Here is an 18,835-nt window from a genome sequence, read left to right as displayed (position 1 = left end):
GAGGGAGTGGAAAGTATCAGGATTATGTTCAGTATTCATTAGTTCTATACTGAAATGCTCCTGAATAATATCCTGAGAGTTGATAGGAGAGCAGTAACACAGCAGGACAAACTCAATCCATCCACATACACTGAAAATAAAGCTTGGTGTGCTCTTTTCTGGACATGTCTTACTAAAATTGGAAGGAACAGTAAGTATTTCTAAGCCTAATACCAATTCAGAGTCCTCTGTACAATGTTCTGTGCAAAAAGTTCCCTCTTGCTACATGATTTTTCCCCCTAATTTCTCATTTTAATGAATAGAATCTCATTTCAAGTCACTTTCTGAACATTTTGTACTTATTAATATTTAAGAAACTAACCAGAGAGAGATCAACTGCTCTCAAGAGCTCCTTGTCTGCCCAGCTTTTCACAGAATGGGTCAGGGTGGAAGGGACCCCAGTGGGTCAGCTGGTCCAACTTCCCTGCTCAAGCAGCATCATCCTAGAGCACGGGATAAAAGAAAAGGACACTTTTCTTTTATCCTGTGCACAGACTTCTTCCAAACTACTCTCCAGAAGTCTCACATCTGTGAAGAAAGCCAAACCTTTCCACAGCACCTCTTCTTGAACAGGGAGTGGTTCTGTAAAAGTGAAGTTGGCACCTTTCAAGAAAACTTTACATAAAGACACAAACAGACATTTAGTACATAGAAAGGGCACAACCCTCAATGAATGCAGACATTTTATGAACAGCCCCCACATGAGACTGAGCTCATCTAAGACAATACAACATTTTACATTCTCAGTATACAATGATGTCATCACTTGTCATTGGAAACCAAGACAGCAATATTTTGGGCCAAACATTCAGCTGGATTGGCCAAGAGCAGCTTACAAACATGCTTACAAAAGTTACAAATATTGCACAAGTGTTCTCAATTTCTGACATCAACAGACACACAAACAAATCTTCAAACAGAGCTCTCTCCACACTCATCACAACAGGTGCATCTTGAAATGATATTCACTGCCTCAGCATCACATTCTGGTCAAGTTTTCTTCCAGTTATCTCACCCCTGACTTCAAGGTCTTAACACACCCTGAATAAACTGCTTTCTGGTTTTGAGTAACACCTGCTAAAAGCTCCTTTCAGGGTCAGGAGTCCTTAAAACTCTAGGAACAGGCTAGATTAGACAGGGATAGACTAGGGGGATGGACTCTGCTGGGTTGTCTTTTTCATGACAGGTGAAGTTATCAGTTAGGCTACCTTTGGAGAAACATTATGCTTAGTAACTCAGGATTATTTTTTCTTTAAGTTTAAAGGGAGTTGAACAAAAAATCCCACAAGAATCACTTCCTCTCTGTTACAGACTGCCAGCAGAAGCAACAATTGGTTAACACAGGTTGGAAACCAACAGGAAGTTGTGCTTTCGTATTGCAGGTTTAATTAGACGCAGCTAGTAATTAAGCATCAACTCAAACAATTTAAATTGTCCACCGACTGGGAGGAGGAGGAGAAGAAGAAAGACGTGGAAAGCTGTGTAACATGTTCTGTGGTACAATATGGGACTGGAGACAGAATTTTAACATACAGATCCTGACTGCCACGGGTGAGGTTGTCACAGCAACCATAACACAGCTTCATGAATATGCATTACGCTAAAATCTACTTTTTTTTTTTCCCTAAAAGAGACTAGTGTGTCATTCAGCTCACAACATGAAGCTGCCTGGGAGACAAATCAGGACTGCACCAATAAAAGTGACTTTTCTTCAAAACCTTCAGCTTGGCTGCTGCAAACAAAAGGGTTGGGATGAGAGGGGAGACACAGAACATGGTGTCTTGGGGCTGTAGGGTTCTCTTCTGTACCTTCCTCAGAAAACACTTCTGACATATTTGGCAAAAATTTCAAGGCAGACATTCCCCAAAATGAGCTGCTTGGTTCTTGCAGAGTTGCAGACCTGTGCAAAGCATCAGCCTTAATCCCTGAAGAGCCTGAGGACCAGCCCTTCAGTCAGCCAGAGGCAGCAGCACCAGTGACCCTCCACAGAACGACAGAGAAGGGGGAGCTGCTGCTCAGTGTCCCTCAGCTGAAAGTGGGGGCCTTGACTTGACCACTACTGGAAAATTGTGTGTGGAGTGGCTCACAAAAAAAAAATATCCCAAACCACACACACGTACCTATCCAGATCACGTGCTATCGCGTCAAGGAAAAAAAGGCAGGAACTGTTTCAGTTCTGAGCAGCTGTGGGAGTTGTACTTTGTCCTTAACTCCCCATTACCCTAACACCTCTTCCACTGACAGAGAGCCACCCTGCGCACTGCACCCTGACTCTCATCATGAAAACCCTGTCTCTCATCATGAAACCTCTGTCTCTCATTGTGAAACCTAAAGTTAGCAAGCTTTCTGAAATCAATGTGTCTGTAAATTGAGAATTTTACTTCTAAACGGGAAGATAAAGATCATTTTTCCACTGATTACGCCACCAGAAGAGCTGCACAAAAAACCCTTCATGAAGACTTTGCCTGCAGAGAGGATCTCCAGTAGCATGCATGGACTGAAGGTGACACCAGTTCAAGCCATTGCGGACATCCTGTGAAAGAGTTAGCATGTCATGATAGTAATAGAAGCCTATTGTGACATGAACTCCTCCCTTCCTGGTCACCCACTGGGTCCTCCTTTCTCCCCTGCTGCATTCCCATCCCAATCCCAGAGAAGCCCAGCCCAGCCTGAAGCCCACTAGACCACAGGCTGACACCAAAGGGATCAACCCCATTCATTTCTGTCACAGCCTTTATGTCACTTGACCATTCATGCAGTTTATGAGCTCATTGCTGATGCAACTAATTTTTGTGTTTGTTTTCTGGCAAGGTCAGTCTAATCAGAGCAGACAGGGATACAGTCTTACTCGGGGTAGCACAGACTATTGGAGCTTTTGATAGTCCCACACAGAAGATGTTTGCCGTGGTGATGAGAGGGAGAAAGCATCCTTTTACAGCATCCTTTTACCTGCACTAAAACGAGGTTAAACGACTGCAAAGCTTCACCCTAAAGGCAGTGTTTATGAAGCTGCCACAAGGCACACTTCAGAAATTGGACGTCAGAGCTTCAGTCCCTACTCTGAAGGACGGGGAAGAGTTTGTCACAGCTTGGCATTGACAAAAGGCTTTTTTCTGCTTCCTTGCTCAGGGTAGAGCTGAGGGTGAAGACAGGAAGATGAGCATCACCAGCTCAGCAAGAGCCACTGCATGCAAGAAGGTTCAGGCAGCTCAGAACTGGATGGGCTTCCAACAGGGAAGAAGCTGCGACACAGAGGAAGAGATGCCCTAACAAGCACCACAGCTTCTGCCTATAAAAACAGAGACAGGGGGGTGACAATGGGGGAGAAAGACAGAACACAACTAACACAGGGTAAGATTAGGTTGTCCCTGCATTTGTCTCCTCTTCCACTGCTCAAATGGAAACTGGAAGAAGTCTAGCTTGACACAGCACTCAAAATAAAGTTGGCTTTTTACAACCTACTTTAAAATAAATATTTAAAGTCCGAAGTACATATACTGGCAGGAGCATCTTATGCAGACTAATAAGTTTATTAAGAAGGTAATCACTAACTGTTTAGAAAAAGAGTGAGCCATGCCAGCCCTGAAGAATTTTAATTCTATCCCTTCAGGTAAAAAAAAGTGCAAGTTTTTGAGACCTGTTTGATGCTGAGCTTTTCATCATCTCAACTGCATGTTCATCATCGACAGATAAATCAGAGAATGAAGGTACTGCTAAGAAAAACAGACACTGTAGAACTGAGCTGCAAACGAAGCTTTAAAAAAAATCCTTTGAGAACAGCCTTCCAAGTTCTACACAGAATGGCTTGGACCTAGCAGGTATTTCTTTGAGAGGACTCTCAGAAGCAAATACCTCATCGGCTCAGGGTGTCTGATCGTAGCTGATCAGCATCCTAAGAAAACAGAACAAAGGTACATAGCATCGTGTAGTTTTGAAGAATGTCTATGCATTCCTTTTTTTGTTTGTTGTGTCTATAAACAAAGATGTACCCATCTGAAGCAGGACAGACCTCACAGCTAATGACCGCAGCCTGACTAATCTCTGCTGTGCATGCACACCCACAAGCACAGCTGAGAGCACACAGCCCACACTCAAGAGAAGCCTGACCCAAACTTACCAAATTCTGCACCTCCCATGTCTAAGAAACAGCTCCCCTGAGCCACAGTGCTAAGCATCCCATGCAGTACGATTTCACTGACAGCAAGGCCATACAGAAGGAATTACTCAAGCTAAAAGGCAAAAGACCGCAGACCTACAATAGGTGTGTTACATATGCTGTGACAAAATGAACCCCCCTACCTTTCTGTCACTGAGCAACCACAGGGCCAGGTTCATACTTCCCAAATCATTCACCTATCAGGGTATCTCACTCAGAACAAGACTAAGGGCTGGAGTACAGCAAGATGGTCTATTTTGAGGGTCTTCCCTCAGTTTGGGGAGACAATTCAGCAGAGGCCGACACTAGAACTTTGTGAGTATCCAGTTAACACTAAACCATTCAGATACAAGTTTTCAGTGAAAGAATCCCAAGACGCTGTAACTTTGTGTACAACACTTCGTAACTTGTTTCTGCAAGCTTTAACTATCCTACTCCTAATCTGAGAATTCATTAAGCTTCTGAAATGTGGATGTTGCAAAAAAAATCAAGTGTCTCAGTTATGCTGACTTCAAAAATCAAAACACAGACATGGCCGAGGAAAAGAACTGAGCATTTTACCAAACTCCAGTATCTCTCCATCTGCAATGCAGTCATAAAAATAATGTTAATGCATGAAAGATTTTTAACTTCTCCCATTGTGGGTAAGTACAACACTGCTGTTCCATGAAGAACTACAAAGGCATACCTAGCACATGCCAATTACAACCATCACTACAATTCAGGACCTTTGATTTCCTTCCTATATACTGGCCCTGAGCTTACAAACAATGTGTATAATCCCCAAATCACAGACATTTCCATGCAAGAATCAGAGCTGCTTGCTCATTCTATTCCTTCTCCCTTCCTCCCAACAAAAGCATGAAAATGCTTCTGAAGTTAGTGCTACAAGTACACAAGAGAGGGAAGGGGGGAAAGGAAGTAAAAACACTCCATGGATTATGCAAGTTTGCAGTTATAATTACTCATCACGTCAACCTCTAAATGAAGGGGCACAAAACATTGCATAAAATCTTGCATAAATAATGTGTAAAAGGACACACACTACACACAAAGATGGGATTTATCAGACCAAGTTAAATGAAGGAGTAACACAGAAAGAGCAAGTTATATACAGTAAGCCTGGCTTCAGGCATCAGCCTAATTTCTGGTGCTGTCTGTACTACACAGGCATTGTAAAAGCCATGTAAACTATTCCTTGAAATCCTACCACACAGTAAAAAAGTCAAGGTCAAGTTCCCACCAGACTGACAGCAGCTCTGCTGGAAAGCAGCACTCTGGAAAACAGCCTCCTTCATTCCACCCACCCAGCTTGTCAAAAGATGAGAGAGATATTTTACTCCACGTGGAAGAGTTAGGAAATAGCAGAGGAAGTTGTGTGACACAGGAAAGCACTGAACTTCGCCTCTAGTTATCACAGACCCCTCCTGCATTTCTTCTGCGTGCAACCCTTTATATTCAACAGCACTGCTGCTGCCTTTGCTGTAAAAAGAAATCACTGTACCCAAAATATGGTTCTTATATCTGAACTGCAATTACTTGTTTAAATAATTAACATAGTGAAATGGCAGGCTCCAGACTGAAAGGCCCTGCTGCTCAAGGTAATCTTTCTTACCAGAGCAAACCTCTATTCTCGCAGATTTCAAACTGCATCGTTCCCACCATAGCCAGAATATTTGCTCTTTGTCTCTGTGCTTACAATAGAAATTGTATTTTTTTAAAAAAACAAAATCCAAACTAAACCCCCAGCTGGTATATCCATACCAGGGAGCAGAGAGTACAGCCCTGTGACAAACTAGATCCCCAAGGAATATAACCACAATCCTGCACATTAACTCTTTTGTTCAGTAAACTGTTTGGGTGTTCTGCCATAACTGCAGATGTTTCATTTCATGTGTTGATTTTAACATGTTTCGGACAGCAAAACTCAGTTGAAATTTTTGCTATTAAATCTGATTCTTCCAAGAAGCACATGTAGTCTGGGTATCTCCTCCACACTCTTTGCCAACAACCTCTGCCCATAGTATTAAGTGCAGTTAAAAAAGCAAATGTGGTTAAACAGGCAACTGATGGAGAAGTACGAAGGCAGGGCTGAGCAAAGTACACACCTGCTCACCCCACCAGTAGTTACAAATGGGGACAACAGCCTATGAGGAAGTAGGATAACCTCTGAAAGAATGATGGAAAAGTGAGGAAGAGGGGGGAAAAAAAAAAAAAAAAAAAGACATTACGCCAGTTAAGTTTCTCATGCATTCTTGTACTATCTCCCAAATTTTAGTAGCTGACAAAACCTATTTCATTTTGCAAACAAAATCAAAATACCTCGACACTCAAGACCACTGCAAACAAGCTCCAGCCAGCAGTTGTAACCCACTCATCTTCACACACACACAGAGCAGCACAGCTCAGCTCCCCACCTTCAGCAGCCTGGCACACACGGATGGCTGCATGCGTGGCTGACAGAGGAACAGGGGCAAAAGATGGAGATATGCAACCACATTCTATGAGCAATTTTGAGGCTTCCTTAAAGCATGAATAGAGTCGAGGAAAACTAAAGAAAAAATTCCGTACTTTTAAGGAAGCACAGAAATTATGCTATACGTAAGTCTGTAAGGAAAATACAAAGTCTCTCCCGAACCATAAACCAGCCAGCTGAGGTTATTACCATAAGCTTGCCCAGTTCGTACTAATTCGGTCATATTTGTAAAAATTATCATTTTAATGGTGCTTGTTATACCCTATTGCCTCATAACTGCAGATGACAAAAAGTTATGCAGAGGACTTAACACCTACATTTCTGAAGCTGCTTGAAACAACTGGAACAAGATTATCTTAGAGCAAGTCTTTAAATAAAGCAGAGCATACCAACAAACCCAGCTCCCCGTCTCTGCCAAGGGGGAACCTGCTGTTGGCATCACCACCAAAGTATATACATGTGCTAAGTGGCATTTCTCCCAAGAGAAGCCAGCTCCTCTCCTGATAGAGCCAGATTAGCAAGGTTTCCACCAGGCTTCAACATGAGATGTACTAGACATGGAAAAGAAAAAAAAATCTCTGCCGGATTGGTTCTTTTGATCCCAAACATGGGGTAACATGACTCCAATGGTGTTTGCACTTCATGGATCAGCTTTTTGGTTTATTAATGAAGCCTGTACAAGCACTCTAAATTACCATATTTTTTTCATCCTCTATTACAAAAAAGAAAAAAAAAAAAGCAAAAGTACTTACTTGTCTCAAAATGTCACAGATACACCATGAAGCCTGTCAGGCTGTTAAGATGATCCAAACCCAATGACAGCAAATAGCAACCTGGCACATGGCTGATGAGCCTTCAGACTCAAAATAGATTTAAATTAACACAAAGATAGCAGGAGAGAGTTTAGTAACAAAGTGAAGAAACCAAGGGAGGAGAAATAAGATTGTATCAGTCATCATTTCAGTCAGACCAAACAAGTTAAAAGCCAGCTAGAGAATGGCATTTACATCTGCCTCTAAGGCTGGGATGAGGGCCAGAATTACACTACTTGATCTGACTTATTTATGCCATGCTGACACTTCAGTTGCCAACGATAAAGGTCTGAAGGTCAAAGTACTTAGAGGCAGAGAGCCATGTACACAGAGCCTATCTTTGCAAGCAGTCATGGCTGGGGTGGGGAAGAAGGAGCACGGAGCCATAGTCCCTGCACCATAAAACCACCTCAGCTGTGCCCATTGCAAAGCTTCCTCAGTTCACAAAGGAGATTTCTGGAGAGACCCCACCTTTCTTCATCCAACCACTCCTACAAAATGGTGTGTTTTTCCAAGGCAAAGCCAGAGAGAAGCCAGTGGTGCCTCATGTTAAAACTGAGAGGCCATGTCACCAGCTGAAGCTCAGAGACCACCCACAGACCTCCAAAAGACCTCATGAAACTCCCTAAAGCATGTGGGGGATGGAGGATAAATGAAGGCAGAGAGCAACATTCTTGCCACTTCTGTCAATTTCTTAACTGGGATTTCTTCCAGCTCTAACTTATTCCCAATTTCTTAAATAAGATTCTCATATTTAAATATTGGAATTTTAAAACCTAAACCACAGATTTCACTTTTCAAGAAGGATCCCAAAAGTTTAATTACAAGTCAGGCTCAAATTCCAGTTTAGGGATATCTAGCCTTTTGTTTACACTACACAATTACAGATACAGTTTCTCAAAGTCATGGAAACTTCGAATTTTTGCGAATTTGCGAATTGCAATTGAGAATTTGCGAATGCGAAAATAACTTTTTGCATTAATGTCAGAAGTATACTCAAGATTGCTGAATATGATGGAACCACCAGCTAGCACTGAACTCCCACTAACCTCTGATTTGCTTACATAATTGGCATAAAAGTTAAAAAAAAAAAAAAAAGAAAAAAGAAAAAGTTACACCACATTATTCTTCAATATTTTAGGGATCTCCAGAGCAAAATATGTCCAGAAGCAAATTACAAAAACATCAAATTTGGGTGAAGGGAAAAAAAAAAGGGAAAAGATGACATCTTTGGGATTCTTTGTTGTAGACATCTGGAGCCTCCATTCAGCTGCAGGATCTAGTCAGACAGACTAAGCTTGAGCAGGGACTCGGATGGCTGTAAACAGGAGTCTGCTTGAAACAACACTGAAGTCTTGGAAGATGAGTTGACATGTAACAGGGACAGGCTGTCTTCAGGGTAAAAAGAAAAACTGTAAATACACAATGAAGGGAAAGTTCATCTCCTACCAAATCATTCTGTTTATTGGATCATGCAAAAGCTTCAGAAACTACACATCTTTAATCAAGGATTGTTCTGGCTTTTAATTACTGCACTCAACTTTGATGCCCCACAACATAGCAGGGGCATCAGGCCTTTCAACAGATGTATTGCAGCAAGCAAAATAAAACCCACTCCCTACTAAAACCCCTCCTTCAGAAGAGGCAAGCACACAGTCCAGAGACATGAAAGCAAGCTTTTCTGAATTAGAAGACTATTTTCTAGTAAGTGTGAAGGCTTCTGAGTGCCCAGGAATTACAACTGACATTGGGATCAGAAAGCTGAGTCTGATTTGTATATAACCAACACTAAGAACTTTGACCAAGAGCTCACATCTGTACAGACAAAAAAAGTCTTTGGATTTGGTACATAGTTAACAAAGCTGCAGAAAAGGTCAGACCACTGGCATTCTTACACAAGGGTGCACACTGGGCTAAAATCACATTGCTAGTTTTGACTGCATTCTGAAAAACAACTTTTGCTTTAAAAGCTGAATCTACTAGTTAGTCCATATTTAAAAAGAAAAAGTAGCTATTCCAATTATCAACTTGTAAGAAAGAACACCTGAATGCTTGTAGCTAATCTACTTCAAGAGCTGGTGTCTGGTGCTTCCTCTGTGGTTCATAAACTTCAGCAATGCATCTGTTTCCTAAACACAGTTTCCCATCTCCCATTTCAGATAATGAGCAATCTGTGGTCATTCAGTCATCTTCAAGGTCAAACCCCTTCCTAGTGTTTCCAGTAAGTATACGTGTCTATAACCGACTTTTCTTCTGACTTTTACAAGAATGCAACAGTAACCCATAGCAACTGAACCACTGATTTAAAAAGTTCAGAAAATGTTATCCTGTGTAACTACCAACACTTGGTTCTGCTGGAACTTTTGAAATGAGAAGAGAAAGTAAAAAAAAGTAAGGAAACAGACACTTTTTTGTGTCAGTCTATGCACTTTTTCAAAACTCATCTAACACAACTGTTCAACAATTAAATATGCACACGAAACTTTCTGGTCAATGAATGAGGTCTGCCGTACTTTCATATTAGCTCTCAGATGTTATTATGAACTTTTAGCCAGCTGAGAAGAAAGCCCCCTTCAGGGTAAAACAAACAGATGTAGTTTGCTTCAGACAATAAAGAATACAAACTGCATGCAAGGATTTTCCATGATTTAACAAAGACAATAAACTGTCGCCAATAACAGACTAATGAGTCACAGACAACAGCTTAATACTTAAAGCTTATTGCTAAAGAAAAAACTATTTATGCATTTGCGAAGTATTACCAACAAAACACAAAATGAGTTTTGAATAGATCCCAGAGTATCTCAATCCAGGTTAGCTGTATGCACCAAGAGAAACTCAAAGCAGACACTGGACACAGCCAGGCTTGCAGTGCACCAGGAAAACCAGACTGAAAATGCAGGTCATTGTTTTGTACTCTGCATATACTGTCCCCGTGTTCCTTTAACAGAGAACTGCAAGGGCCAGAGAGCTTCACCAAGCAAATTGAAACTGCTAAACAAAGTAAGCTCCACATTCCTCCTGTAAAATATTCCACAAAATGGTATTTGTGCTTCATTTATTTTCAATGTGTTGTCACAGAGGGATAAGTGATCCAGCATTAGAAGAAATCTTTGTTGGCAGAACCCTCAAACTGGGGAAAGATTGCTACTGGAAGAAACAGGAAAGAATCACAAGTAGCTTTACAAAAAGTATATTTATGGTAAAAATATTCCCCAATACAGTTTTCTGGGGAAGTTCGAACTATCCCACTTTGGCTGGTTATTCCCATGACTGAAAGTAAAAAGAAGAGCTGTTGAATGCAGGTACAGTCATCAGCCCCATAAGCAACTGTGCCAGGGAGGGAAGGCAAAGTTTCTCAAAATAAGCCGAGACCCTTCTTAAGTATCAGAAGTTTTTGTATTCAGAACATTTCTTCCAAACAGAACAGGGCTTGCTCCAAATAATCTGGAAGAGAACATAGTTCTCATTTCTGCAGTGTTTTGAAAACTCTTGACGTTAGTTTTAATTTACTGCAAGTTTCCAGGAAGCTTTTACATCTGAAGAAAATCTTGCAAGCACAGCACCTTGTAGCAGCTGGCAGATCTCTTAAAGGATAAACATGTCCAACCACTCTTCATGGCATGTTGGAAAGGGCATTCCTCACTGCACGACCACAGGTGATCCCACTGAGCTGCTGAGACCATGCAGGGTTTTACACAAAACCAAGTCACACTACATTTTTGTGCAAAAAGTGATCTCAGACACTTGGAGGGGTTTTTTTGGGTCACTTTGTAGATTAGCTTTTAAAAGGAGCGTGAGATCTTGGATAAAAGCACTGCAGAAGTGCAAAGAAATATAAACCTAATCTAACTGTAATAACACCTGCAAGTGGTTTAATGCTTTGAAGAGTCAGACCACACAAAGAATATATTCAGATTGCCCTTTTTCCTGCTCCTTCCTCTGACATGATCTTTTCAGGGTGATGGAAGACTTAGTAGTCTGCAGAGCTGTTTTTTACTATTACCTGATGATCACTGATGATCAGTCCAAAGACACCCTAGACTTTGGGTAAGTCCCATGAAAATGCTTTGGATGTTTTGGTCCTCCCAGGTTCCACACTTCTCAGCTATCCTTGCTCCACACAAACAGGATGGCAGCTGCTGGGAATCAAACATCTCAGCTAGAAACAGCAAGGCACATGCAGGCAACTGCTTCAGCATCACTCCCTGTCTCACAAGGGAAAAGGTGAGCAAGAGAAAAGATGAAGAAAGCCCCAAACACAAAAATTAGTTCAGAAACAGGATCGTGGATTACAGATCATCTTGCAGCTTGATTTGAATCAGGTAAAAGTCGTGTTCATCAGGGGCCATGTAACTGCAAGGAGTATCACATCGAAGGTACACTGCATTTCATCTTTGGGTGCTTAAAATGCTATTTTTTTTCCTATTCCAACATGGTATCTTGTTGCAAGAGTTGTGCATTTTACAAAATGCTCAAGAGCCCAGGCTACAGCTCCCTTCACTCCCAGAATGGGGTTATAGATATTTTCAGACTGGTCTCTTCTCTGCTGCTAAGAACTCTAAGGCTCAAGTTGGACATCCCACTCTCTCCAGACAACCCAGAAAGCATAAACTTACCCATTTTCTGGGTTATCCCTGGAACAAAATCTGATACTGCTAGTGGTCCCACTACTACAGAAATGTCTAGGGAAGCAGCTTTACCCAAAGCACACAACCATACAGTTCCCTGGATTCTGATCTGAAGTAAATCACAGCAAATTACAGGGTTTAGACACCTTCATCAGTCCTAGCATAACTAGGTGTGTCCCTGAAACTGCACAACTACTGACATCACCTGGCTCTAAAAAACAACATAGAAAAAAAAGATATCCTCATCAGGCTTGTAACACAGCATCATGGACAATGCAAGGCGAAGTCCAAAAAACCCCTACATTTTAAGAGATCTTTCTCCAGATACTTCATGTTTCCCCACCCCTATGGCTGTGACACTGCTGAAAAACTGCTGACAGTCACAAATCCACACACCGCTCTGCAGCCCTGTGACACTTCCCCAGGAATTACAATACATTGTTAACCTTGAGAAGAGCAGCAAGTTATTTTAAAGCACAGTTACTGTGCACACCTGGGAATGCAGAGAAGAGGTCCAGAGAGAAGGAAAGAAAATCATGCAAACCATTTACTGAATGTAGAAGGAACGTGGAGCTGCAGGTAGTAAAATACATGAGAGGCTGGAGAACTTTTTTCTGAAGGTACCTCTAAAGCTAAAGTTCTCTTAAGAAAATCCTCTTTTTCATACATATTTCTAACTTGAAGAAGTCACTGTTCAAAAATTTAACTAATGATAAATTTAAGTTTATGAACTAAATTTATTAATTAAATCCTGCCTTGAGCATCTAAAGATGCTTGTGTAGCCTTCACTGAAAAACCTCGTACTAATTTTCAGTCTCTGAAAATTGGTTGGTTTCCAAACCAGTGAATTTTATGTGTTCTGTATGTAAATAACCTTGATATCTGAAATGAATATTGAAGGAACAAGTGGCTTTTACACCAGGGTAAAATGCCAAGCATTAGTAACGCTAGATACTAATACAAACTGCTGATAGTCCTGTCGAGAGTTCTGATAAGACAGTTTTAGCAGTTGGAAACTAATTGCACTCAGTCACTAATTGCATATATCAGGCCAGCATGAAGTGTATGGTTTTGTTCTTTCTAATTAAGGTAAATACAGACCTCACATGTTGTACAGTTACTTTTGGGGGGATACTAAGAAAATTTGAAAGGTGCCTATTAAACCATTGTATTTGGACACAGGGAAGGCAAGCAACTACCAACTGCTTTCTCCACATGATTTTGCTATGTTCTTTAAGAACCTTCAAAAAAATCCCATCTTAACCCACTACACTCCACATACCTATATCAACAGGAGGGGACACTTAATGGTCAAGAAGTGAGTGTCCCCTCACAAGGAATTTGATGCAAAACCCAAGGATAAAGTGATATTTTGTGCTTTATGCCTTCCTCTTGCTCTGCTCTCTCCCTTCTGTCCATGACCAGTGTTAGCAGCATTACACTAACAGCTTTATTCTGCACCTAAAAGTGTTCACCTAAAAATAGAAACCTTGTTGACCTAAAAATAAAACCCCTGTTTACAAATTCTGTCTTTAACATCAACTACAGAACTACCCATTTACGCACACAGCATCCAAACTTCCCTCGGCTTAGTCCACAGACAGCTGCTCACCTCCGGGCTCGTCTCCAGGGAAATGCAGAAGGTGCCCACGGGGCAGGCAGGTCAGTCCCGACAGAGAACAAGGGTGGCTGCTGGAGAACCAAACCAGCCCTCAGCAAGAATGTGCCCTCACAAACCTAAACACACATTCATAATAAGCTGCAATGAGTTCTGTTTCACACAGGAGTCTGTATCAACACACCCCAAAAACACATGTCCGTCCCCATGTGACTCAGCATCCAATGATTACGCTTATTAGGCATGCGTAGCCAGCAAACCTAGTCATAAATCCCTTAATCACAGGTCAAAAGAGTTGTCGAAGCCTGCACTGATGGGATCAGGAAAATGCTGAAATGTTTGGAGCTTTTAAACAAGGAACATCGGCTCCTGTGGAAGAGCAGAAGTACTCAGGAGCTGCATCAGTGATATGCAGCACCAAAGTGACATCTTGGACCTGCATCTTAAAAAAACACATGCACAGTTTATTTTAGAAGTTTCTTATTTTTAAAGCATACTGGAAAATACGAGGCCACAACTGGAGTATTGTGCCTAGTTCTGAGGGCCCCAGTACAAGAGATATATGGACATACCAGAGATAGGCCAGCAAAGGATTGGAGCATCTCCCCTGTGAGGAGAGGCTGAGAGAGCTGAGACTGTTCAGCCTGGAGGAGAGAAGGCTCAAGGGGAGGATTTTATAAATGTATAGAAACAAATGAGGGGAGGGTGCAGGGAAGACAGAGCTGGGCTCTGCTTGGTGGTGCCCAGTGACAGATGCAGAGGTAATGGGCACAAACTGAGACACACAGGAAGTTGTCTCTGAACATCAGGAAACACTCTTTTTTACTGTGGGGGTGACTGAGAATTTGCACAGGCTACCCAGGAAGGTTGTGGAGTCTCCATCCTTGGAGATCCTCAAAAGCCATCTGGACTTGTCCCTGAGCAGCCTGCTTTAGGTGGCTCTGCTTGAGCCAGGGTTGGATCAAGTACCTCCAGAGGTCCCTTCCAACCTTAATCATTCCACGGTTCTGTGAAATAAAAAGACAAGCTCTCTTCAATTACTGATGAGACACCTAGAACAAGTTTTAAAAGAATACACCAAACATGAATTCATGTAATGTGTACCTACAGATTAAGTGTTCTTTATGGGCCATCAACAAAAACTTTCTGCATTAGCCTGGGATTTGTAAGAAGCTGCAGCTAAACAGAATTTCAGTTTTTGTTAAAATGCAGATGTAGTTTTAAAACTTAAGAGACAATTTTAAGTATGCTCAAGGCCTGTTTAGAGAATATTACCAGTGGAGTTTTTTCCTCATTAACACAGGCAAATATTAAACATATATAGTGATCCAAGATGCAAATAGAAAGGATTTCTCAATGAAAGTAAACAAGCTGTGAATCTTTACCTTCCATTATTCTCAGAAGCAAAAAACCTGCATTTTCAATCATTTAAGCAACTCTGAAGATCTGCCCTTGTAAGCCATGGAATTAAATTTACTGCTATCAGAGCATGCACCAGGAGAAAGGATTGGATGCTCAAGAGAGAAGGGAAAACACAGCAAGAGCACTCCCACCCACAAATACGGTATTTCTGATTTGCATCTGATAGCTGCTCTTTCAGTTTAGTCAAGACAAGATTTACTCTGCAAATGAAACCGTACTATTAAGGTGAAGAAAAAGCATCCAGAACTTACTCTCTCTGAAGACTGCAGAGCCTGTTAATATTTATGAAGTCTGAAGTAGCTTCAAAGACTCCTTACTTCATTTTCTTATGTCATAACAAAAAGCAGCACTAAGTCATTAAATTTTAAGGGGAGTTCACAACTAAGCTGTAACTGTTTCAGTGAATTCTAACCTCTAGGAAAAGGCCTAATTTCTTTGGTTTGTGAGTGTGTGTCCTGCAGTGATGGCAATTGACACAAGGTGCAAAGAGGAAACCTGCACGTTCAAAAACCTCAAAGACCAAAGCACATAAAACCTCAAAACACCCAACATTACAACTGAAGCACTACATTTGTTGTCTGTATTTCTGTGCACAGATTATTTCATGGATTAACCTGCCAGGTTAAGGGCAGTGGGCAGAGAGAAAATCTGTTTTGAAAAACCTTGATTAAGCACTTACTGTCAAAAGCTTTCCCTCTGATCAAACCCTGTGTCATAAAAATAACACATTAGAGAAAGCGATCTCTCCTCCCAGCATGGATGTTGCCATGCAGATACTCTTTAGCTGAGAAAAATCTATGTGGGAAAGAAACAGAATCAGTGTTACAGGATAAAGCTAGAAAACTGTGTACTTTATTTGGGCCTGCCACAGGTTTGGACAAGAGAGCCTCCAATTCAAGATGATGGAATTTTCTGCACATAATAGTGCAGTGTTTTGGTAATAGTCAGGGCTTTGGGAACTTTGCAGTTAGAGAGTATCACTGCAAAGTCTGAAATACTGGGGGTAATGAGAGGGAGAAAGAGACCATGACAAGCCATTGAGTAGCTACATAGCTTTAACCCAAAAAAATCAGTGAGGTATTTGCTGCCCTTGACTCAAGCCTTCCTAAACAGTATTTATTACCCAGACCTATAAAAAACAAAACATCAGGAAATGTGATCTATTACTCCCTAAATAAAAAATTAGTCACTGTAAAATTGTTAATGGTACCATATGTTACACAAAACACAGACGGGTGTTGAAGAATCCCTATGGATTTGGTGGTGATTCAGTCAAAAAGTAAAATATGAATTTTCAGCAGACAAAATGAGGAGAAATGGGATCTTTGTTATTGTTCCAAGAGATCTGCCATCACTTTGGAGGTTAAACAGTTAATGCTTCTCCCTAGCTTTGACATCTCTGTATTAAGGATTGAATACTCAAGAATCAAAATTATGCTGAAGACGCACCACATATATGTAGTATCAAATGTATGTACTTCGTATGTATCCACAATGTTTCATACCCAGAACCTACACGTGACCTTTAACAGCAGCACAAATCACTTCTCAGACACTGTGAGGGTTCCCTTACCAAAGCAAAGTATTCCAGCTGGGGTTTTTTTCCCCATGTCTCAAACAACACTGAATCTCTTTGGCATGCAATACTGCCCCAGCCATTCATTCTTATAATGAATTTCTATTCCTATAAGCTTTGAATATCACTCACAGGAGAAGGAGGGGTAGGGCCAGGGAACAGTTTCTGCTGTAAATCATTGGGAATTAGTTTACAGCCAGGAAGACAGCAGGGCTGCCAGTCAGCCCCCTGATTTTGCCTCCTCAATTGGGATCTCCCTTCTACCAGTCTCTTTGAAACTGGGTCCCACAAAAGAGCAGAGCCAGGACAGGCTTTTCCCAGCTGCTGCCCTTAATTCCTCCCACCCCCACAACTACTGATATCAGGTCACCAGGCCACAGAGATGCTGGCAAGGCATCAGGCAGGAGGTGAAAGCCTGGGTGATGCCTTCACCCAGAGCAGAAGCCACACCATGCCCAGGAATGGCACACATACATCTGAACAGCAGCAGCCTACCCCAGGCCACCTGAAAGACACCCCCTGACCAAGGACATGGTGAGCAGATCAGGTCTCAATAGTGCCACAGTCAAATGAGAAAAAAACAAAATCAAACCCATCAGTCTGATACTTGAACTCAAGTTAGTCCCACCTACCACTGCCCAAAAACAGCTCCCAGAGTTTACCTGCAGCACCGAATGCATGACATGGCTCATCTTCAGTTCAATCTGGCATCTCAACCCAAAACCACCTTTATTAGGGCAGAGGGATGAGCCAAACATTCTTGTGGCCACCATATGAAAAACAGTGAAACATAACTCAGGCTTTCACGGAATTTTGCACAATTTGGTGCCATAACAACACCAGTTTCATATCTGACCAGTTTCAGAGCTAGTAGCTTAACTGTCAGCTTCAGAAGAACACAGACTAGGACTAAAAAAAGCCCTCCCTTTCTGAACAACTAGATATGGTATTTGATAACTAAATATGGCATTAAAAAAAGTAGTTAAGCTCACATTTCTTATTCTGTGGAATGAAACTATCACATGTTAAAACCAAAGGCAGGATACTGCCAGATAGTGCAAAGCACAAGGACCTGAGAACCCTCCTTTATTAAATATTTCCTCTCCCCACACACATCTCAACCACCAGTGGAAATGTGATACCCGAGAACTTGTCCATCATTCATTCCATAATCGCACAAGCTTAACAGTACCACATCTAGTCATCCAAAACTCCTGCGCTGCAGCAAGAAGGCATGACACAAAAACATGACAAAAAGCTGTCATTTCCCATTTGCCCTATTTGTGCACACAAGCCCGGCAATGACCCAGAGAAGGACACAGAAGGCCACAAAATATGTGCATACCTATTGACCTGTCTGAAGGAGTCCAAACTGACAGCCTGGATTGAAAAACAGCCATTTACCCTGCCATCCTCTCCGTCCCCTTGAAAGTAAGCACTCCAGCAGCATTCCTCTGCTTCTACTGCTCCAACACTCCCGTGCCTCATTGCTCCACACCAAGATGCATCCAGACACTGCATGCTCTGAGGGATCAGTGCATTGCTGCCTGCTATTTAACATGAACATGTGGCTAGCCCCGAACTCAGCTAGGCTCAGCCACTGCTCAGCAGAATCTGCATTCCCAGCTCTTATTGCTAAATCGGATGCCACCCAGTTGCCACCCCGGCCGGGGGCGGGAAGAGGTAAAAGGAGGGTGTGACGCAGCTCGCAGTGCTGCTCGCTCGCCAAGGGAGATCCCTGCTCGCAGCTGGGAAACACCGCCGAGCAGAGCCAAGGGCCGGCAGCGCGGCTCCGGCAGGGACAGGCACCGGCAGCCACCACACCGTCCCCAAGACAACAACTGGGCAGCCCGGCTAGATCGGGCTGCGTGTGCACACAAGGATGTGACCTCTACCGGGTTCACCGCCGCCCCATACGCTGTGTTTACTACAGCCGGTACCTTCTGGCTGGTGGCGGCGATGCCACCGCCTGTCCCCGCAGCCCAGGGCGGCTCCCCCGTGCCGGAGGGGAGCGGGGAGGACAGGAGGGCCACAGCTTCGCCGGGAGGCAGGGAGGGAGCAGCCGGACACCTCCTGCGCGCTCGGGAACCGTGTCCCGTCTGCCG

General features: G+C 42.4%; 1 protein-coding gene and 1 long non-coding RNA gene across 6 annotated transcripts in view; one reads left to right on the top strand and one right to left on the bottom strand.

Moving 5' to 3' along the window:
* The window catches only part of GRAMD4 (GRAM domain containing 4), a 75,791-nt gene that overhangs the window by 56,427 nt on the left and 529 nt on the right, over positions 1-18,835 (bottom strand). The window contains exon 1 of one of the 5 annotated variants that reach the window (XM_085041459.1): positions 18,671-18,828. The exons of 1 other annotated variant lie outside the window; for it this stretch is intronic. Coding sequence is in view for 3 of the 4 variants with exons in the window: in XM_085041442.1 (XP_084897568.1) it covers positions 18,076-18,251 (176 nt within the window). In the remaining variant the exon portion in view is untranslated. Of the gene's footprint in view, positions 1-2,486; positions 2,573-18,075; positions 18,253-18,670; positions 18,829-18,835 lie in introns of those variants that run through there. 3 more of the 5 variants (XM_085041442.1, XM_085041446.1, XM_085041452.1) reach the window with 3 other exon arrangements.
* Positions 2,556-3,944, top strand: LOC146443232 (uncharacterized). The gene is made up of 3 exons (XR_014846444.1): positions 2,556-2,850; positions 3,169-3,390; positions 3,729-3,944. It is a non-coding gene; the product is annotated as an uncharacterized LOC146443232 (long non-coding RNA).

Source organism: Lichenostomus cassidix, chromosome 1Aa (genome assembly GCF_008360975.1).
Source record: "Lichenostomus cassidix isolate B80296 chromosome 1Aa, HeHo_3.0, whole genome shotgun sequence".
NCBI classification, from domain to species: Eukaryota; Metazoa; Chordata; class Aves; order Passeriformes; family Meliphagidae; genus Lichenostomus; species Lichenostomus cassidix.
The sequence above is the reverse complement of the archived record's forward strand: the minus strand, read 5'-3'. Positions and strand labels throughout refer to the sequence as shown.